The sequence below is a fragment of the Pyrgilauda ruficollis genome, unplaced genomic scaffold (assembly GCF_017590135.1).
Source record: "Pyrgilauda ruficollis isolate IOZ18807 unplaced genomic scaffold, ASM1759013v1 scaffold161, whole genome shotgun sequence".
Taxonomy (NCBI): domain Eukaryota; kingdom Metazoa; phylum Chordata; class Aves; order Passeriformes; family Passeridae; genus Pyrgilauda; species Pyrgilauda ruficollis.
The window spans coordinates 461968-483230 of record NW_024514876.1 but is presented as its reverse complement, the minus strand read 5'-3'; the positions used below and the strand labels follow the sequence as shown (position 1 = coordinate 483230).

Here is a 21263-nt window from a genome sequence, read left to right as displayed (position 1 = left end):
GTGCCGGTGCCGGGGCCGGTGCCCGGACCGGGTCTCGGCGGTCGCTCCCGGTTGCGGGGTGGCGGAGACAACGGGTGCGAAGCTGCGCGGGAGCGGCCGCTCCCACCGCTCGAGCCGATGCTGGCGGCCGAGCCCGCCGCTGCCGGAGCCATGTCCCATCCCGAGGCGGAGCGGGCGGACAGCGGCTCCGCGCCGCAGCCGGAGCCGGAGCCCGCTCCAGGGCTCACCGGACGGGCCCCGCACCGTAACCGCAGCCGGCGGCCCTCGGGGCGCGATTCCCGACGTGCTTCCTCCCGCTTCAACCGGCGGAGCTCGGCCGAGCTGGAGCTGCTGGGGTACCCGGCGCCGGACGGGGAGCGCGGGGGGTCGCCGCCGCCGCCGCCGGCCGCCGCCGGGCTCCGGGAGCCCGAGGAGACGGAGAGCGAGGAGGTAGAGACGCGGGCGGTCGCCACCTCCCCCGACGGCCGGTTCCTCAAGTTCGACATCGAGATCGGCCGCGGCTCCTTCAAGACCGTCTACAAGGGGCTGGACACGGAGACCACCGTGGAGGTGGCCTGGTGCGAGCTGCAGGTACGGCCCCTGCCCGCCCCGGGCCAAGGGGCTCCCGAGAGGCACTCGGACCCTCTTCTGTCCCGTTTCCCTCCGTGGGCAGCCCTCCCCGGCCCTGACCCTGCCCGGCTGCTGTGTGGGACCCGCGGGGCACCTCCCCGGGCTGCAGCCCGTACCGGCGAGGGCAGGCACCCTCGAGCCTCCGCTTCTGCCGGTCCCGGTGCCACAGCAGCGGGGCAGGGCTCGGTGCGGGCTCCCCTCGCTGCCTTGCACTGCGCCCATCACTGCCGGTGCCTCGGTGCCTCGTGGGTCTGCTGGCCTGGACCCAGACTCCTGCTTAGAGCCCCGCTCCTGGCCCTCCTGCTCATCACGTGCTGTTTTCCATTTGCTTTCTTGCTGCCTGCACTATGGAGCATGCCAGGGTGCCCACGTTCTTGATGCCAGTCCTTGCTCTGGTGCTTTACAGGTGGATCTGGGGCTGAGCATCCCACTGTGTTTCTGATGCTCAGCAGCTTGCGGGAGGACAGCGAGGGCAGCAGTGCCCTCTCTGCGTGCCTGCCTGTGCTTGTGTTGGATCTGCCTCCCAAAGTTTGCTGCCATAGCCCTTGGTGTGCCCTGGGGCTCGTGCCTGCAGCGAGCTGGGGCTGGCTGTCACCTGGGAGCAGGGTACAACACCACCTTGGTGCTCTCTGCCTGCTTGACCTTGGCTGAAATTGTACACGGTCACCTGTGGGTGCTTTCTGTGATGCTGCCAGGGCCTCTCTGCTGGAAGCAGCTGGAGCTGTGCTTCCAGATCTCTGAGGAGCATCCCCATCTCCTCTCTGCTGCCACATTCTCCATCTCCTTGGCTTCCTGCAGCCTGCCAGCAGGATGCTGAGAGCAGTGGTGATAGTGCTGCCTCCACAATGTCTTTTCCCGTCAAGTGCTTTTGATGGGCCTGATCTTGTCCAAGGAGGTGCACAGGGAAATCTGTGCTGTGGGGCTGCCTTTTCTCCTTGGAGCACCTGGGGAGAGGTTTTGGTGAAGTCCAAAGTCTCCCTCAGGCTCCTGATCCTGGGAAGGCTGCTGTGGTGGGAAGGTCCAAGTCCTTGTTGACACAGAAAAACATGTCTTGCGAGTTTGTTGTCTTGTTCCTAAAAGCTCAGTGCATTGCCTGGGCTGGGTCCTTGGGGTGGCTGCAGCCCAGCAGAGCAAGAAGAAATCCTGAGAGACTGGTGGGTGGTTTCTAGAGGGCTGACTATGGTCTCTTAGTGAGGAAGGTGAAGATTTGCCCCCCACTCCCATGGGCTGCACAGTTGCTTCAGCTGTTGAGAGTTCAGTTCAGAGCCAGCTCAGTTCTCCTGCCCCCACAAAGCCCCACAGCTCCATCCAAACACCCCTGAGCTCTCTTGAGTCCTTTCAGGTGGCAACCACTGACTGGAACAGGCTCTCCTTGGCGAGCCAGGACCTTCCTTCTCTGGATGAGTCAGCTGTCCCCAATGCTTCCCGCTCAGCCAGCTTCGTGTCCCTCCCCGTGGGTCTCAGCCCCACGTCCCCTGCCCTGGGGCCTGGCACCCACAGCAGGGCTGGCAGCAGGTCCTGTTCCTGCTCCTCCCTGCGTGCAGGCACTGCTGGTGTCTTGGAGGGGCTGTGAGGGGATGAGCCTGCAGCACCCGGGTGGAGGGGAGAAGGGAGCTGGGAAGCAAAATGCTCCCGTGTCCCGGCCCAGCAGGCACAGGCTGGCGCTGCTGCTGGTCCTGCCAGCCAGGCAGGAGTGGCACAACCACTCACTTGTCCCCTGGGGGTGGCTGTGAAGAGGCTGGGGTCCCCTGCCAGGGACCCTCCTGTGAGCATCCCACGGTGCTGGGAAGATCTGACCCCTCTGGTCCTACAGCCTCCCAGGGGATGCAGACAGGTCCCTGCTCCCACCCCGTGCCTGCCCCTGCCCTCTCCCCTCCCCACCCAGTGTTTGGCTCCATTCCACTGATTGCTCTTTATTCAGTGTCTCTTGTACCCAAATCTGTGTCCCACAGGGGGCTGAGAGCACAGATGCAGACATTTAGAAGTTTGTTTTCTTCAGCAATCATGCAAAGAATTGGACACTGTGACACAAATACGGGATTTGGAACCACAAATAAAAATGGTTGTGGTTCTGCCATTTTAAAAATAGCTTTGTCCTGTGCACTTCACAGTTCTCCTTCTATTGCCTTTCAATTCCAAATGAGTACTTAACCTCAGGCCTGACCTGTTCTGCACCAGAGAACCTGGTTCAGCTGCTGTGATGGATCCCAGTCCCAAACACCAGCTCTCCCTCCTGTCCTTGCCCTGACCTTCCCTCCTCAGAGCCTGGTGAAGCAGAGGTTGGCTTTGCCTGTCTTCTGTCTCCCTGAGACCCCTCAGGGGACCTGCCCATCCCTGTCCCCTGTCCTGAACGCAGCGTCTGTCTGTCCACAGCCCCGCTGTTTGTGCTTTCCAGCTTTAGCCTGGCACTATTTCTGTCCTAGGTGCTGCGGGCGGTGGGGAAAGAGGAAGCAGGGAGGAAACCAGAGGCCCAGAGTGGGGTCTGGCTGTAAATACCTGGCTGTGCAATTTCCCTGTGGAACCCCTTGGGGTTCCCCAAGTGGGCAAAAGCATTCTGGGCAGCAAGCACTGCTGTGCCTCCCCTGGCTCCAGCGCCCAGGTAACCTCAGCCAGCAGCCCTGGAGCTGTAGGGCACCTTGTGTGTGTGTGCTCACATGGCTGTGAGCACACAGGAGCTCCTGCTTGGCAGGGCAGACCCACAGGGAGGGCAGCGAGGCGCTGGCACCCACTGCTGACAGAGAGCTGGCTCCTCTGGGGGGGCTTGGGACCTCCCTGGGGCTGTGGACGTGGCTGGAGGGAGAGTGCTGGGCACTTCCCAGCTCTGGCCCTGTGCCCCACCATGCTCTGAATGCCCCTCCAGAGTGCAAGTGCCAGTGCAGAGCCAGGGATGGGGGAGCCCTGTGAGTGCTGCAGAGGGCACTGAGCGCTGCCAGGCTGGGGACAGCCTCCTGCTGCAGGGACAACAGCCGTCCCCACCCTCCCTTCTCCTGCAGCTGGCCTCAGCTCCTGGTGCTGGCTGTGCTGGGCTCCTCAGCAGCCAGCTCCTGGCTCACAGGATGGGCTGGACCATCGCCACCCAGCTCCTCGTGGTCCCCGTGCCACCACCCCCAGCGTCCTCCTCCGCCCTGTGTGGGAGCTGCTAGGAGAGGACGTGGTGTGCCCATGCTGTGTGCCATGTCTGTGCTGGCAGCCCTGTCTGCCCTGCCCCTCCTGGTGTTCCTCCAGCCAGGCTGTGCCCAGGATGGCCTTTGATGCCCACACTCAACAGGGAGAGTGTCAGCACAGGGCTGGGAGCTGCTGCCACTTGGGTCGTGTGGAAGGAACGATGCCAAGCGAGCCCAGCAGCCCTGGCACAGGCTCGGGGGACAGCCTTGCCTCCCCCAGGCCTTACTCCAGGCACCCTGGGAGAGGTGGCCTTGTGCTGGGCATGGCACAGTGAGGGCTGTGCTGGCACAACTGCTCCAGCTGGGGTCCACTCTGCCTCAGCTGGGAGAGCCGTGGGCACCTGTGACTGCCCAGTTCACAGCCCGTGCCAGCTTCCTCCTGCCCTTGCAGGTTTGTGGGGTGCAGTGAAGCCTCTGGACAGCTCTCAGTGGGTAGGAGAGGGCCAGAGGGGTGGTGGTGACCGTGGCACTGGGCAGGGAAGCCGGTGTGTGCTGCTGGCCCTGCAGGGGTTTGGGTGCTGTTTTCCTCCTTCCCTATGAAAGGTCCCATTCATGCTGCTGCAGCAGGCTCAGGTTCTCATCTGGGCTGAGCCTGTCCCTGAGCATGTATTAAATGTGGGGGGATTATGGAGCAGCTCCAGCCAAGCCATGGGGCCGCCTGTGATGCAATGAAAATGTTACAAAAGCCGACGGGATTGATGGATGGTGGCCACTGGCCAAGGGGCCGAGACAGCTCTGGCAGCTCTGGTGGTGGGAGCTCTGTGGCAGCTCCAGTTTCCTTGGCCTCTGAACGTGGGCTGGGCAGGGGTCCCAGCTTGGAGGCCCCCACGCTCTGCAGGACCCCAGGCTGTGGTGGGGTTGTTGCTGCTCCTGCTCCTGCCCAGGGCTGAGCCCACGGGGCTGGACCTGGCTGCTCCAGCCCTGGCTCAGCTCCCCTGGCCCTGCACCCCGGGGCTGCGTCCCTCCAGCATGAGGGGGCTGTCCCCTCCGCTGGCCCCTGCCCCAGCTGCAGTCAGCACCCTCGGCTTGTGTTTCCACTTTAATTAACTCGAGCAGGAGGAACATGGAAAAACCTGGGCTGGAGCCTCCCCCGCCTGCTTTCCCCAACAAAGACCTCATTGAGGCTGGCCCAGCACCCGGCTACACGGAGCCCAGTGCTGACGGAGCCCCGGTGGGGCACAAGAGCCACGGCCACCGTGCCTGCACGGGGCAGGACGGCAGCAGCTTCTGCAGACCCCCACACGTCCCCTCCAGCTGCAGCCTGGGGTTCCCTGTCCCGAGGCAGCGTGGTGGGCTCCAGCTGGGGGCTGAGCGAGGGCAGTGGGCCCAGCACAGGGGAACTGCACGGGTTCCTTGGTGCCCCGTCTGTCGTGCACCCACCCAGAGTGGTGGGCTGGTGGGGGGACCACAGCGCAGGGTGGCCCCAGCCACGTGTGTGCCCCCGTGCTGGGGGACAGCAGGTCTGTGCTGGGGCCACAGAAGCCTCCTCTGCCTCGTATGGGGACATGAGGGACTTTTGTGGCCAGGGCACCCCCCTGTGCTCGGCAGGACGCCCCGTGCCCTCCTCACACCCCCGCTGGCTCCCACAGACACGGAAGCTGTCCAAGACGGAGCGGCAGCGGTTCAGCGAGGAGGTGGAGATGCTGAAGGGGCTGCAGCACCCCAACATCGTCCGCTTCTACGACTCCTGGAAGTCAACCATCAAAGGCCAGATCTGCATCGTGCTGGTCACAGAACTCATGACGTCCGGCACCCTGAAAACGTGATTGGGGCGGGCAGGGGAGGGAACGGGGTCCCCGCTCTTTGTTGTGGGGTCATCTGAGCCAGGATGGCAACGGGCGGAGGGTGGGCTGGAGCCAAGGCTGGGCCACGAGTCCGAGCCCCGCAGATCTGAGCCCTGTTGGTCCCTGGCAGGTATTTGAAGCGCTTTAAAGAGATGAAGTTGAAGGTGCTGCAGCGCTGGAGCCGGCAGATCCTCAAGGGTCTGCATTTCCTGCACACTCGCTCGCCCCCCATCATCCACCGCGACCTCAAGTGTGACAACATCTTCATCACGGGCCCCACGGGCTCCGTCAAGATCGGGGACCTGGGCCTGGCCACACTCAAGAGAGCCTCCTTTGCCAAGAGTGTGATAGGTGGGGCTGGGCTCCTGGGAGCTGTGGGGGCTGCAGGGGGTGGGCATCCCGGGGGTCCTGAGCTGCACTGCTCCTCCAGGGAGCTCCTGGGAGCTGTGGGGGCTGCAGGGGGTGGGCATCCCGGGGGTCCTGAGCTGCACTGCTGCCGGCAGGCACCCCCGAGTTCATGGCGCCGGAGATGTATGAGGAGAAGTACGACGAAGCAGTGGATGTCTACGCCTTTGGGATGTGCATGCTGGAGATGGCCACCTCGGAGTACCCCTACTCTGAGTGCCAGAACGCCGCCCAGATCTACCGCAAGGTCACCTCGGTGAGGCCCGGCCCCAGCTGGGGGTGGTGCTGCTGGCTGATCCCACAGGAGGCAGGGGGCACGGTCAGCTGGAGCTGTCAGGCCCTGCTGCTGACAAAATGTGTCACTGTGAGGGTTGTGTGAGTGGCTAAAGATAGCGAGGGGTTGCTCTGCCAGGCCATGGAGCTGTGGGTGGTGGTGGTGGGGCATGGCTTGGCCAGACCCCACATCCCTGGCTCTGCACCAGGCACTGCCAGTGTGTTAATGGGGTGGAACGGGAGCAGTGTGCTCGGTCACCCTGGCCTGGGGCACTGCAGCTGCCCTGACCGGTCACAGCCGGCTCCTGCCAGCTCCTGCCTGTTGGGGTGGAAACTCTGCACCCTGGGGCATCCTGGCTTGTGCAGGCACACGTGGCCTGGCCACCGGGGCCACTGCAGAGCTCATGTGGCCCTGGGCTGGTTGTTCCCTGGGCCCTGGGAGCCCCAGCTCTGGGATGGCACAGGAGGTGCTCACTCACTCTCATTACCCCCAGGGCCTGAAGCCCAGCAGCTTCTACAAGGTGAAGGTGCCCGAGCTGAAGGAGATCATCGAAGGCTGCATCCGCATGGACAAGAACGAGAGGTGGGGGCAGAGCGGGGCCGGGGTGGCAGGGTCCCCCTGGCCCTGAGCCCACGCTGAGCTGTGCCCTCTGCAGGTACACCATCCAGGACCTGCTGGAGCATTCCTTCTTCCAGGAGGACACAGGGGTGCATGTGGAGCTGGCTGAGGAGGATGATGGAGTCAAGTCTGGGCTCAAGCTCTGGCTGCGCATGGACGACTCGAAGAAGCTGCACGGCAAATACAAGGACAACAACGCCATCGAGTTCCTCTTTGAGCTCTACAAGGATGTCGCAGAGGAGGTGGCTCAGGAGATGGTGGGTACAGAGGTGGGGGAGCCCTGGGTGCTGGGGGGTCCCTACACCCCGAAGTGACAAGCTCTGTCTTGTGCAGGTGGTCCTGGGCTTTGTCTGTGAGGCCGACTACAAGCTGGTGGCCAAGGCTGTGCGGGACCGTGTGGTCGCCATCAAGCGCAAGCGGGAGAAGCTGAAGCGTGCCCAGGGCGCTCCATCACCCGCGGAGCCAGAGCAGCCCCCGGGCGTCCTGCGGCTGCTGGAGGAGCTCAAGTCCCCGCTGCCACCTGGTGCCCCCACGCCTGCCCTGGCCACGCCTGGCTCTGGGGACTCTGCCTTCAGCAGCACATTCCCCCTGGAGCCTGAGGAGCCCGAGGCTGACCAGCACCAGCACTTTACCTACCGGCACACCAGCTACTCCTCAGCCACCTGTGCGTAGGCACCAAGGGGCAACAGCTGGGTGGGCAGCAGGGGAGCTGGTGGGAAGCACAAGGGGGGGTCTGTCAGCTTCTCCCAGCCCTACTGCCCTTCCCCAGCTGCCCAGCCAGGGAAGGGACTGGCTTTGGTTCACGCCAGTTCTCCTCCACAGCCGACTGTGAGACTGATGGGTACCTGAGCTCCTCTGGCTTCCTGGACTCCCCGGACCTGGCCCACCGCAGCTTTGTGGCAGTGGACCCCACCAGCCCGCCCCCCACCCGGCCCGTGCGCTGCTTCCCCACGGTGAGCACGGCCCCACGGTGGGGAGGGGGCTCAGGGCAGCTGTGGCAGCAGCTCACCCCCTCCTCTCCCTGCAGAGCATCGCCGTGCAGCTCCCCACAGAGCATTTGCCCCCTGCCAGTGGCTTCTCCTCCTCGGTGGACAGGTGAGGCTGGGGGGTCGGGCAGGGAGCGTGGTGCTTGGCAATGGCCATGCTGATGCTCTGGAGCTGGGGCTTCCTGCAGCTACACCTCGGATGTGGCATCGGGCATGAGTGATGGCTACGAGGGGCTGTCAGCCAGCGAGCAGAGCACCAAGCTGCCGCCCAAGAGAGCCTCGGGGAAGCTGCTGCGGCGCCGAGCCCGGTCCAGGCTGCGCATCACCAACGTGAGTGCCACAGGGGCCAGGCAGGGGCCAGGAAGGTGCCAGGCAGGGGCCAGGAGGGTTCTCCTGGGCTGAGCCAGCTCTGCCGCCCACAGATCTCCGACAAGAACGACCGAGTGGTGGAGTGCCAGCTGCAGACCTACAACAACAAGATGGTGACCTTCAAGTTCGACCTGGATGGGGACAACCCAGAGGAAATTGCAGCTGCCATGGTGAGAGCAGGGGGAGGGTGAAGGTGGGGTCTGCCTGGCTGGGCTGGGCACTGACTGACCCCTCCACCCTCAGGTCCACAATGAGTTCATCCTCAAGTCAGAGAGGGAGAGTTTCATCAACCGTATCCGGGACATCATCCACCGTGTGGAGACCCTGCTCCGCAAGGACAGCCGCAGTGGCACCGAGCTGCCCAAGGGCCCCGAGGCTGACAGTGCTCTGGGCAGCCCTGTGAGTGCCAGCCTGGCCCTGCCAGCGCTGGGGAAGCTGCTGCTGCTGCTGCTGAGCATGGCTTGGGATGCTGCCTGGCCCCAGGGAGTGCAGGGTGGGGGCTGGGGTGCAGGGTCTTCCTGTGGTCGCTTGCCTGCTCCTGTGACAAGTCAAGGTGCTCACCAGCACAGAAGAGACTCCAGCTCCTGTCCCCACAGGTGGTGGGGCCAGGGTAGGGCCCAGTGGGGGCTTGGCACAGCCTGGCTGGGGCCTCTGCCCCAGTGCTGGGCTCAGCTCACCCTTCTCGCAGGTGGACCTGCAGCTGCAGGGGCTCTCGCGCTCCATCTCCTCCTCATCCTCACTCAGTGGTAAGTCTGTGTCCCTCTGCGGGCCCTTCCCGTCTCCCCAAGCCTTGTGCAGGGCAGGTGATGGCCTCAGCCAAGTCCTGAGTGTCTCAAAGGACATGTCCTGCCCTGGCTGAGCCTGGCTGTCACCCCTGTGCCACAGACCTGAGCTGCACCAGTCCCAGCCTGTCTGTCCAGTCCCCCGTGCTGCCGCTGCTGAGCCGCTCCCCATCAGAGACCAACCTGGCCAGTCCCACGGAGCCCCCGGCAGCCCCGGGGCCACTCGGGTCCCCCACAGGTACCAGTGCTGGCAGGCTGGGCGTGTTCATTGCCCTGGGGCTGCCAGCTGCTCCCCTGGGCAGGGGCAGGAGGTGGCCCTGGGGTCTGCTCCTGATGCTTCTCTCCCTGCAGGCTCAGCGCAGACCTGGCCCCTCGTCTCGATGACTCCCTCCTGGCTCACGTTGTCACCAGCACTGACACCAACGCTGACTCCCCAGGGGACCCCAGGGGGGCCTGTCCCCCCAGCCCTGCCCCAAGCCCTCCTGTCCCCCCAGCCTGTCCCCACATCCCCTGTTCCCCGTGAGCCCAGCAGCCCTCTGAGCCCTGCTGTGAGCAGCACACCCTTGTCCCCCACTACCCCCCTCTTGTCCCTGGCCAATGTGTTCTCCCTGGCAGTGATGACTGTGGCCCACACTGTCTCCTCCATTGCCAGCTCAGGTGGGCACCTCTACCCACCACTGCTGCCACGGCCACAGAGTCTTGCCCTGGGTGCCCCACGCTTTGTCTACCCCAACCCCACCAGCACAGACAAGTCAGTCCCACCTGGCAGTGGGATCCCAGAGTCAGTGGGAGCTGCTGTCCCCACTGCTGGGGTGCCCATATCCTCCCTTCCCTTGGCACCAGCCCCAACGTGCCCCCCGGGCAGCGAGGCTGTGGGGAGCCCTCTGCAGCTGCTGAGCCCATCCACATCTGGGAGTGCAGAGGGCAGCACGGTGAGTGTGGGTGTACAAGGGTTGCCCAGGGCTGCTCCAGGTGGAGCTCAGTGTCAGCAGGGCTGGGTGGCTGCTGCGGATGCTGCACTGGGATGGGATGGAGCCTCATGGCTTGTGGAGCCACTGGGATGCAGCGGGTGGCAGATCCCAGGGCACGGAGGGGAGGACAGGAGATGTGGCAGGACCTGGGGTGGGGCTGCTGATGTGCTCAGGTGCCCACAGGTGCTGCCCGGTGCCCCCAAGCCCAGCCACTCTCTGATCATCTCGGAGGCACCAGCCCCCAGCGCGCCCAAGGCGCAGCTCTCGCCCATCAATGAAGGTAAGCGGGGCAGGGCCGAGGCTGTGCCCGGCCAGCCCCTGTGCCCCGAGCCCACCAGCTGCCCCTGTCCCCCGCAGAAGCCAAGCCCCAGGTCCTGGGCCGGTTCCAGGTGGTCCCAGCCAGGGACCTGGCCGTGAGCTCCGCGGTGCTGGGCAGCAGTGACGGGGAGCAGCACGGCCCGGAGCCGGCAGCGAGCGGCTCCCCGCCTCCCGCGGTGCCCGACACCAGCCACAGCTCGAGCAGCGACTCGGATGTGGCGGCGGAGGCAGCGGAGCGAGGCCCCAAGGCTGAGGAGCTGCCAGCCGAGGGGGGCACCGCTCCTGCTGCGCCGGCGGGGAGCGACCCAGGGGAGGGCCCTGGGGAAGAGAGCACAGAGAACGTGCCGCAGGCCATGCTGAGCCAGGTGTGGCTGAGCTACTCCCGCAGCTTGTCCTACGTGAGCAGCGATGACACCGAGAGCGAGGACGAGGAGATCTGGGAGGAGCTGCAGAACCTGCGCCAGAAGTGAGCCGGGGCTGGGCTGCACCTGGGAGGCGACCCGCGCTCCCAGCCAGCCCGGGGGGGAGCTCGCTGTCCCTTCCCCAGGCCCCGCTGCCAGCCCCTGTCCTCTCCCCAGGCACCTGGCGGAGGTGCAGCTGCTGCAGAGCGCCCAGAAGAAGGAGATCGAGGAGCTGTACCTGCGCATGGGGAAGCAGCCGCCGCTGGGCATCGTCTCGCCCGCTGCCATGCTGTCGGGCCGCCAGCGCCGCCTCTCCAAGGGCAGCTTCAACCCGTCCCGCCGCAACAGCCTGCAGCGCCTGGAGCTGGCACCGCCCGCAGGTGCCGCCGCGCTCCATCCCCGGTGGGCACGGGGCTGCTCGGCCCGGCCGTGCCCTCACTCGCGCTGTCCCCGCAGGCATCATGCGCCGTAACTCGCTGAGCGGCAGCAGCACCGGCTCGCAGGAGCAGCGGCTCAACAAGGGCGTGACCTTCGCCGACGAGCTCGGGCGCATGGTAAGGGCAGGGCGGGATCCCACGGCGCTCCCGGCCGAGCCCGCGGCGCTCGGTTCACGGCTGCTTCTCTCCCCAGTAGCTGGCTGGCCAAGAATGACCCCGTGAACTACCTCATCCAAGTGCCTGCTGCCCCGGGGCGGGCAGAGCCAGCCCGGCAGAGCCCGTGCTCCCAGCCACAGCTGTGTGCCCGCTGTCCCCAGCCCCTCAGCTGGAGGACACGGGCGAGGTGTCTCCGTCCTGGGGGGCTGGAAGGAGCTGAGCCCGCCCCGAGGATCCCCGGCTTGTCCCAGCCCAGCCCCGGAGCCCGCCCGCCCTGCGGCCCTGCCGGCTGCAGCATCGCGATCCGGGAGCACTTTGATATGAACTGGCGTTGGAAAAGCGTTTTCATAAACACGGATTGAATACAAACTGTGTCTGCTGCGTGTCTGCGGGGCAGGACGCGCGGCTGCTTGCCTGGCTGTGTGAGGAGAAAGAGCAAAGCAGAAAATCCCCCCTCAACCGCCCCTGAGCCGGGCTCAGCTCAAGAGATCCGTGACAACGGGCGCTGAGGCGTTCTCCAGTGAGGGATTTATTGTGGGGAGTGCTGGCACCGGGGCGCCCCTGTCCTTCCCGCGGGCACGGCCCCGGGCCGGGCTCTGCCTGCCTGCGGGGAGCCCCCGGGGCCTTCTCCCGGCCCAAGCAGAGCACGAGGCAGGCCAGAGCCCCTCAGGCGCATCTGCCTCGAGGCCCGTCCTGCCTGGCGCGGGCGGCAGCTCAGTCCCGGGCCGAGCCGGGCCGGGCCGGGCCGGGTTCTCCCCGCTCAGCTTGCGGCGCCCTCGGCCCGCGCCCGAGCCCGCGCCCGCGCCGCCTCCGCCTCCTGCTCCAGCTCGTCCAGGAACCGCTCCTGCGACACCGAGTAGAAGGTGTAACCGTCTGCGGGGGGAGTTAAGGAAAAGGAGCGGGCGCGGCCCCGGAGCCCCCCGGCCCCTCGGTTCCCCGGCCCCGGAGGATACAGATGCCAAATGTCACGGCGCCGATGCCGAGCGCCAGCAGCACGTTGCGGCTGCGGAGCCGGCGCTGCAGGGCGCGCTGGCGCTGGACGTGCTCCACCTGCGCCATGAGGCGGCGCTGCTCGGGGCTGAGCCCCGGCTCCCGGGCCGGGTCGATGCGCCGCGCGAACGCCGCCTCCCCTGGTTCTCCCGGCGCCGCCATCTTTCCCCGCTGTCCCCGCGCGGCGACGTGACGCCACATCCGGCGGGGGCGCGCTGGCCAATCGGAGGGCCCGAACGGCGCGCGGTTGGTGCCGGTCGCGGCATCGGCGCTTGATGATTGGCGGAGCGGTGTCACGTGACGGAGGAACGGGGCCGGGGCCTGAACCGGGCCGGGGCCTGCCCAAAGCCCGGCCCGGCCCCGCAGCCGAGCACCGTGGGCCCCGAGCGCCCGGCCCGTCCCGGTGCCGCCTCCGAGCGGCCGGGAGGAGGCGGCGGAGCCGCGTCCCGCTCTGTGCCGTGGCGCTGGTGAAGTCGCTGTCATTGCGGCTGCGGGCCTGCCCCGCTCCATGGGGTCTCAGGTGCCCGTGCCAGGCCGCGGCCGTGACTCAGGCCCCGTGTTCAGCGGCGTCGCTGCTGAGGTCATCGAGGACACCCTGATGCACCTGGCCACGGAGAACGAGCAGTACCTGAGCGAGCTGCCAGAGCAGGCTGGGCTCTTCAAAGAGACACGGATCGTGGGTGAGAGTCAGCCACAGCAGCTCCCGGGGCAGGGGCGGCTCTGCGCTGAGCTCCAGGAGCCCGCAATGAGCGCCTGCTGTGCTTTTTGCAGAATTCATATTCCTTTTGTCTGAAAAATGGCACTTGGACCAGTCCACACGGTACCAGGCAGTGGAGTTGCTTGAACGGTAATAAAGAGTCCTCAACACTCAGCACATTTACCATTCCCTGCTGGGGTTTTATTGCCCAGCCCTGGCCCACTCTGTCCCAAAACCACACATGATTAATGTGCTCTGTCTCCTCTGTAATTTAATCCAAATTATCAACATATACTCCTATACATATATATATACATACATATATTAAAATATATATGTATATATAGTATAGATATGTATAAATAGTATATATACATATAAAACATATGTATGTATAGTATATATAGTAATATATATGTGTGTATATATATTTTTCATGTATAGTACATAAAATATATATGTATATATAGTACATATACTATATATAGTATATGTATATATATAGTAATCCAAATTATTACTTCTACATATACATATGTATACACATATAAATATATATATGTATATAAAATATATTTGTATATATACATATATATATTATATATACACATCTACACATATATACACACACATATATATATATACACACATATATATATAATATGTACATGTATGTGGAATTGCCTTTGTTCCTTTTTGTGGGCAGCCAGAACCATCCTCTGAGCAACTGTGGCTTTTGTAGGTTCATGATCAAGCAGGTAGAACAGATGTGTGATGGCAGAGGGAGCACCAAAGGTCGTGAGCAAGGCCAGAGGAGCAGCTGGAGCTCTGTGAGGGATCACATCACCAACACCTTTGTCCTGAGACTCGTGTCCTGTGTTCAGCTTGCCAGCAAACTCTCTCTGCACTACAGTGTAAGCCAGCTCAGCCTGTCCTTGCTCTAGCAGCGTGGTTAAATCAGCAGTGTATTAATCTCTCTTAAAAATAGATTTCCTTTTTGGAAGACAGTAGTGATAATGAGATGCCAAGGACACCACATTCCCTTTAGGGTAGGTAAATTGCTGCTCATCCAGTAACAATTTGCTGGGAAGTGTTCCCAGTTCTGAGGGGATAAAAAAGGGCAGGAACATCTCAAAAATGGTGTGTCCACAGGGTTCACACCTGCCTGGGATGGTTTGTTGAGCTGACACCTGTGGGCAAGGTCAGAGCTGGATTTCCCATGCCAGCTCAAAGGACTCGTGCTCAGCAGGAGCAGAGGTGACAGAGCACTTCGTTCCTGCCTTACTGCCTGGAAGACCTTTTGTCTCTTTTTTTCTTCTTCAGAGAGTGACCAGTGACACAGCTTTAACATTTCTGCAATCCTTAAAATACTCCTACACTAAACAGGAATTGCTGGAGTCGGAGCTTGCTGTTTTAAACACTCTGCACTTCCACATCAATGTGTCAACTCCCTTGGCCTATGTGGAATTGCTCCTGGAGGTTCTAGGTGAGAGTATCAGTCAGGGAGAATGGGAAGGAAGTTTTTCAGTAGGGTCACAGAGCTGTTGCTGGTCTGAAATGTCTCATATTACAGATTTTTGCATGTGGAACTGTTCAGATTGTCCAGAGCTTCACTTTCCAGAGGAGAACTTTGTCCTTTGTAGAATGTTGTTGGACAGCCAGTCATGACTCGTTCAGTAAAAGATTAAGAGTTTAAAGCCCCCAAATGTGGTGCCAGGCCACATTTTCCACAATCAGTCACCATTTTCTTGGATCAGTTCTGACAGCCTGAATTTCAGAGTGAAATTACATTGAGGCTGAGGGATCCTGTGGCATTCAGACAGGGCAGTTGTCCTCAGAACTCCCTCTCCCTTACGGTACCCGAGACTCCTAATTCAATGTAGTGACCCAAAATGTGGCACTGATGGTGTGATCTCTGCCAGGATACAATGGCTGCTTGCTTCCTGCCAAGCCCTTACACCAGCTGTGTGTGCAGCTGCTGGACTTCTGCTACCTGACCAGAGAGACCATCTATGACACTCTGCTGAAGACTGCCATCGAGAACTCCACACCAAGCAAACTGCAGATGTAAGACCTGACAATGACTTAAAATAACCCTTTGAAATGAAAACCCTTGGAAAACTAATAATAATAAACCCATTTGAAATTAAAACCCTTGGAAAAGCTAATAAATAGCAGCACAACTCTCATTATGCCATTCTGGGGGCATGTTTCAAAAAATAATTTTTGAGGGGCATTCATCATTGTTTCTCAGTGTACCAGTTCAAAGCAACATGCTTTTCCACAGCTGCTTCAAGGCAAGGAAGGTGTTTGATTTGGTTAAAATCCAGCCTTGCACTGTCAGTTCCAGCTTCTGGTGATGGGTTTTGGCTGGCCTGAATAAACCAACATGTCCTGGGCACTGGCATGCAGCAGCAGGTGGCTTTTGAACTGTGAAGCAGCATTTTACAGCTGAACACACTTTTCCTCCTGCAGAGCCAAGTTTTTAACAGTGAAGGAAGATTTCATGCTGCTGGCTGTTGGAGTCATCAGTACAGGTGTGTTCATCCTGAGCCCCGGGCACTGGGAGCAGGTACAGTCACTGCTGAAGGCGTTGGAACACAGTGCCAAGGTGGTTTATCTGCTCCAGCACAAGTGGGGCTGCACTGGGATGGGCACCTCTGTCTTTTAGCACAAAGCATGTGGGTTTTGTCAGAGCTGAGGGCATGGGGCAGTTCTGTGTGCCACATCTGTTGTGTTACTTTTTGAGTTAGCTCAAAGAGAAACTCATTACACTTGAGATAGCTTAGGTACTTTGAACAGTATAAAATTAGTAGGATGGCTTTTGAGGTAGTGTTGGAAATAGAAAAAGGTTTAATAAAAGGCAAAATAACAAAGCTCTTACAGAGAAAAACTGAGTTAGGGCTAAGAGGTTCTTGCTCCTGCTAAAACACCCCACAAAAGGGATTATTTCCTTTGTTCTCTTCCTTTTCTACTGAATTACCTAGACAGGACTCTTGGCCTCTGTCTAGTTGGACAGCCCCAGGTCTGAGGTGAAGTCCCAAAGATCCTATGAGGTGTCTTTTGTACCAAATTGTGAGAGAAACTTCTGGGCTTTTTGCCTTTTTAAGCAAAGAATAATTTAGCCACTCCATCAACAGGGGGCACATTCCTACAAGTGTCCTCCCCTTTAGTGCTTCCCAGCCAGAACAAAGCCCCACAGGCAATGTTTCACTGGCAGGTAGAGCAGCAACCTCATGGAGCAGTTACTCTTGTCAGTCTGTAAACTCACAGCCTTTAGGTGTTCTTTTATTTTCTCCAGGTTGTGGAGCATTTGAACTGCATCACTGGCATTACTCCCCAGAGCATCCTGGAGTTCTCCTACGCCGTGGTGAGGCGCATCGTTGGCAGCACCACACCTGAGCAGCACCGTGGCAACTGTGGCACCAGATCTCCTGAGGACAGAATTCCTCCTCAGAAATAGAACCACCCTGGCCATCCAGGCAGCAGCAGCAGGAATTGTCACACTGCTGGGAACTGTCCCTCCTCTGTGACACTGCCCAGGCACCCAGCACAGCTCAGCGTTACCTGAATTCTGTCACATCTTAATTAGCAAAGCTCGTCCTGCCAGGTATCACAGTCATGCTCTGAAAGGAGCCCAACAGCACCACAGTGTTTAGAAATGCCCTAAAAGCTTTACTGTAACAGCTGCATTTTTAAATTTTGAATCTAAGCTCCCTTTAACCAGAGACCCCTCAGGGTGGTTGTGTTTGGAAGGTGCTGCCATGCCTGGTGGGACCAGCTCTCACAAATGGGGCTGCTCTGTCTCCTGCTGCTTTTATAAAACCCCTGTCCCAGCTGCCTGTGACTGTCACCACAGCAGTGCCCAGCCTGGGTGTCCCTGCCAGTGCCAGGGGTTTGTGCTGTGCCAGGCACTGCTGGAAACACCTGGAATAATTTCATTGTTTCCTCAGCACAGCCCTGTGCAGGAACAGGCTGCAGGAGGGACTGCAGTGCTGTAATGGTATCAAACTTTGCTAAGTGCAGCAGCACAAAGAAGTGCTGATATGACTTAGGAAATATTTTATTTTAAACTCTTTAATGACCAGGCAGAGTTCTGGCAGTTTTCCCACATTATTTCCTGTGTTTGTAATGTCCTGCTTTTCCAACCTTGCATTAGCTGTAACAGAGCAGCATCAAACTGATGCTCATTTGACAATGATTTATGTGCATGGCCATAAACCCCAAAAATAACAGTTTAGAATCCATTTAATAGCTGGGTTTTATTCTATTCAGCTCAATGATACAACTTTGCATATTGCTTTTCTATTAACTACTTGTAATAATGGCATTTTAAAATAAAGTGTCTTGTGGATTTTTGGTATTGTAAACATTTTGTACTGGTTAATAGTAAGAGACATCTGAATTTGCCTTTCTCCAACACAAAGCAGACACTCCACAGCTGCCAGGCCAAGTTCTGATCACAGTTACTTGTTATAGAATTGGGATGAGACCCAGGCCAGGCCCCATTTCAGGTTAGTTAACATGAATTTTAGTGCTTTTGTCCACTGCTCTTCAGAGTTAAATTGTGTTTTAATTGAATAAGAGCCACCACTGCCACCTGTGTCTTCGATCTTTCCTTTCTCCACGTCCATCCTGTATCACACACAAGCTTTAATTAGTGTATTCCCACTGCAAACATTTAATCTCAGTATGACACCAAGCACTACATTTTAAATCTGACAATAACACTATCCTGTTTTTAAAGGGACTTGAGCAAGCCTCAGGACTCCACCCAAGGGGCTGGCTTTAAGTTTCATTCTAACTAGCAAACACATCATTAAGAATTCCAGATGATTTCTGAAAAATCAGGGCTGAAACAGCAAGCAGTGCTAGGGGAGCATACAGGGCTGAATTTGACAGTTTTGTGGCAACACTCACCTGTAAGGCAAACAAAACCGAGTTTCACCTTTCTCCACTTCCTCTTTGAACTGCTGCACACAGTCCAGGAATGCCACCATGGCATGATCAAACTTATTGTCCCAGAAGAACCTCAACCCTCCAGAGCAGTACAGGGGAAGCTCCTGGAAAAGAGATTTGTATCAGGAACACCAAACATTGTTTCTGATATGTCACTGCAGCTTTTTAACCTCATGTGAAGCTTAAACTTCTCATGGGGTGCTGAGAAATGGCTTGTGGCACAGGGCAAGTGTGACTGGTTTTGTGCAAGTGCCTGCCATGTACAGGCATATGTTCCTGACTTCCACCAACCCCAAATCATGCCATCTACCTGCCAATCACCCCAAAGCATGCCTCTGCCTCTGGCCATTCAACAGCTCTGTCAGTTATAACACTGCTGGCTGGCAGCACCAGTGGCTTCATACAGGATGTGAGATGTCACCATGCTGGAGGAGCAGGGGCAGCCAGCTTTGCTGGATTCCACACCCACAGAGACCCAGCTTTGCTTCCTGCACCCCCAGTGTGACCAGGGCTCTGGCACTCAAGATCAATGTCCCATGACTTGTATGGGATCCCTTACCTTGGATTTGTCTGTGAGAGACTCCAAATAGGAGTGGTTGCCATAGGGGACAAGGCGGTACCTGAAAAAAGGAGACAGAATTCACAGGCACCCGAGTCTGCCTCTTCCTCTGGGCCATAAATGACCTGTGTGTGCTATTCGGGTACCTCTGAAACTTCAGGCCCATTTTGTTGGCCAGGGCATGCAGCAGCAGCACAGTCTGCCCCCAGGCAGCGTTGATCTCATTCCATTCCACAGGAACGCTGGGGAGGCGGCCAAGCCTGAAGTTATTTATTGTGCCAAACTGCCCACTGTGCCTGTGATAAGAAAAATTATAAATAAATGTGCTAGGCTGGGAAAAGCTCCTGGCCTGATAACCAAATAGGGGCTGTGTCCCAGCAGCACAGCACACACAGTGCCAGCCAGGCAAAAGGATGGTTTGGGGCTGTTCTTAACAAGTGCATGTAAACACCAAACACTTGTTCTCTTTTTGTCATAAAAACACAACAAAAACCCCCAGCCAGCCTCTCCAAGCTGCCTGCTCTGTGAACCCTAATGCCAGTGTCACTGCTGGCTGGCACAGGGGGTCCCAAAGTGTTACTGGGACTGGTGAAGGAGCCATTTCCCAGTCCCACAGCCTGGCACACCTTACTCAGCTGCCATGCCTGGGACATGGCATTCACTGCTTTGCTGGGAGGTAACTGTGAGCTGGCCTGCACCTTCCCTGTCAAATGCAGTGACTTAAACAGCTTCACACTCCAGATTCCAAGAAAATGGATGTAATATTCCAGTGTCTACGTTACCAGATGTGAAAGGTAGCGTTGAACACGTTGGTTTTCTTTAGTTTATCCAACTGCATCTGGGCATAGCGCATTTGGTTGTCCACACTTTTCAGCTCATCATCCAGCTCCAGCTGCTGCCTCTTGAACTCACAGTATTCCTTCTGATACCTTTGAGCAGAAACAAGACAAGAAGTGCTGAGTGCTGGCTCCTACCTCAGAGTGACAGCTCTGCAGGCCAGTTTGGTCCTGCCACCTTTCCTTCTGCACAGAGCGAGCCACTGGCACTTGGGCACATTCACAGGTTTCTCATGTTACCATTTACATGTTTCTCATTAATTTTTTCCCTCCAAGCCCTGCCCCAAGCTGCAGGAGCAGCTCACTCACTGAGCCTCCTCCTGCTCCAGCCGCTCAGCCTCTGCCCTGACTTTCTCGAAGTCCTCAGCCACAATCTTGCGGTTCTTCTCCACATCCTCCAGCTCCTGAATCAGCTGCTCTTCCTCCAGCGCCAGTTCCTTCAGCTCTGCCTGCAGCTTCTCTTTATCATCCTCATTCATCTGCTCCAGTATCTCCAGGCATCTCCTAGAGAATAACAGGATTACCAGAACAGGTATGCTGGGAGTCCTGCACTGCCAGCCCCTGTCAATCCTGAGCTCCCCACACTGACTGTGCCTCAAGCTCTGCCACCTCTGCATCACTCACTTGTAGTTCTGGCACTCGTTCTCTGTGATGTTGAGCTGTGTGTCCAGCTGGTCCAGCAGAGTGTCTGTGCACTCCTCACACAGAGGGTGATCCACATCTGTCTGCCCAGACATGATGTCAAAGAGGTCCCCAGTGACCTGGAGGAAGGGCTCACATTACTGCAATTGAAACCACAGGCAGCTGCCTGCTGCTTTTCAGCAGCTTCAGTTAGCAGGAATCTTCTTTGCAGGCCAAATATTGATTAAAATCATTTATCTCTGCTCAACTACTCACCAACCAAGCCCCTGGAAGGCAAATGCTATGGCAAACTTTGCAGTTTAGTTTTGCAGAGCATCAGGAAAAGTGATGCTCCACTCCCCAGGATCTGAGTTTGCCCACTTGCCTTCAGTCTCCTGCTGAGGTTCTCCATGGTGCCACCATCCGAGGCCTCTCCGATCAGCGTGAAACTGTTGGCACTTTCTGTTGACATCATTCTTGGAAAGAATGTGACTGATATGAGCGCTAAGTGCTGAGGGGAGGCAGCTCCAGCGCCAGACCAGAATCTGGGGCTGACTCAGAGAAAAGGGAGAGCAGGAGGCAGGGGTAACCCGTGTTTTGGGGGCTCTGTCAGGTTTGCTGACCCACAGGACAGTGCAGTTCTGTGCTCAGACTGACAAGGGGCCCGGGGGATCCTGCAGGGGAAGGTGACAGGAGCTATCCAGTGTCACCCACCGGCGGGGGGACATTTCTGAGGCGCTGCCCCAGCGCAGGCTCAAGCTGCCCGCAGGGAGAGGCCAGGCTCCCCGCGGGGCCGGGCCTGACGGGACTGCGGCGGCGGCTGTACCTGGCTGGCGGGATGAACCTCCTGGACACGCCATCCTGCCGGTTCTCCACGAAGGCTTCCTGGAGGCACGGAAACACCGTTACGGGCAGGCCCGGGGGAGCTGCCGCCGAGCCCCGCCGCCGAGCCCGCCCGTACCTCCGTCAGGGCGCTCTCCTCTTCGTGCAGATCCCCGGGCCTGGCCGGGGCGGCGGTCACCAGCGGGGCTGTGGGAGAGACGGCGTCAGCCGGGCCCAGGCCTAGGCCCGAGCCGCGGCCCCCCACCCCAGCCCGCGTCGCTCGGTACCGGTGAGCTCCTGGATGGTGAGGCGGTCGAGGACCTTGAAGGAGGTGTCGAGCTTGAGCGGCTGGCAGCAGCGCTGGCACACGAAGCTGACGTGCGCGGTGCCTCCGCCGCCGCCCGCCCGCGCTGCCTCCATCGCGCCGCCCGCGCGCGCCCCGCCATCGCCGCGCGCCGGACGTGACGCAGGCGAGGCGGGGCGCGGTCCTGGCAGGGCCCCCGCC

At 59.3% G+C, this 21263-nt stretch overlaps 4 protein-coding genes across 8 annotated transcripts; 2 read left to right on the top strand and 2 right to left on the bottom strand.

Moving 5' to 3' along the window:
- The first annotated feature begins 6 nt into the window (after positions 1 to 6).
- On the top strand, positions 7 to 11643 carry WNK4 (WNK lysine deficient protein kinase 4). 2 transcript variants are annotated; one of them, XM_041463033.1, is made up of 20 exons: positions 7 to 570; positions 5363 to 5535; positions 5688 to 5908; positions 6061 to 6218; positions 6730 to 6818; positions 6892 to 7111; positions 7188 to 7518; positions 7677 to 7807; positions 7882 to 7949; positions 8029 to 8170; positions 8263 to 8379; positions 8453 to 8608; positions 8898 to 8955; positions 9095 to 9229; positions 9343 to 9923; positions 10146 to 10242; positions 10320 to 10746; positions 10859 to 11061; positions 11138 to 11235; positions 11315 to 11643. In XM_041463033.1, exons 1-20 carry the CDS (start codon positions 118 to 120, stop codon positions 11330 to 11332), a joined length of 3876 nt encoding a protein of 1291 aa, XP_041318967.1. In that variant the 5' UTR covers positions 7 to 117; the 3' UTR covers positions 11333 to 11643. The 2 variants fall into 2 exon arrangements, with proteins under 2 accessions (XP_041318967.1, XP_041318968.1); XM_041463034.1 differs by having other exon boundaries at positions 11312 to 11643.
- Positions 11644 to 11780: 137 nt separating this feature from the next.
- LOC121351164 lies at positions 11781 to 12776 on the bottom strand. The gene is made up of 2 exons (XM_041463080.1): positions 12228 to 12776; positions 11781 to 12147 (listed from the first exon to the last, which is right to left on the bottom strand). The coding sequence occupies exons 1-2, from the start codon at positions 12772 to 12774 to the stop codon at positions 12035 to 12037; spliced, it is 660 nt and encodes a 219-aa protein (XP_041319014.1). The 5' UTR covers positions 12775 to 12776; the 3' UTR covers positions 11781 to 12034.
- On the top strand, positions 12773 to 17334 carry CNTD1 (cyclin N-terminal domain containing 1). Of its 4 annotated transcripts, none has more exons than XM_041463072.1 (7): positions 12773 to 12944; positions 13036 to 13111; positions 13704 to 13875; positions 14348 to 14447; positions 14884 to 15028; positions 15437 to 15533; positions 16242 to 17334. In XM_041463072.1, the coding sequence occupies exons 1-7, from the start codon at positions 12773 to 12775 to the stop codon at positions 16422 to 16424; spliced, it is 945 nt and encodes a 314-aa protein (XP_041319006.1). In that variant the 3' UTR covers positions 16425 to 17334. The 4 variants fall into 4 exon arrangements, with proteins under 4 accessions (XP_041319006.1, XP_041319007.1, XP_041319005.1 ...); XM_041463073.1 differs by having other exon boundaries at positions 14285 to 14447; positions 15437 to 15498; positions 16263 to 17334; XM_041463071.1 differs by having other exon boundaries at positions 14285 to 14447; positions 16263 to 17334.
- Positions 17205 to 21257, bottom strand: BECN1 (beclin 1). Its single transcript, XM_041463061.1, has 11 exons — positions 21046 to 21257; positions 20898 to 20965; positions 20763 to 20821; positions 20322 to 20412; positions 19940 to 20076; positions 19625 to 19819; positions 19262 to 19408; positions 18626 to 18775; positions 18480 to 18540; positions 17882 to 18024; positions 17205 to 17596 (listed from the first exon to the last, which is right to left on the bottom strand). Exons 1-11 carry the CDS (start codon positions 21176 to 21178, stop codon positions 17428 to 17430), a joined length of 1353 nt encoding a protein of 450 aa, XP_041318995.1. The 5' UTR covers positions 21179 to 21257; the 3' UTR covers positions 17205 to 17427.
- Between the last annotated feature and the right edge of the window lie 6 nt (positions 21258 to 21263).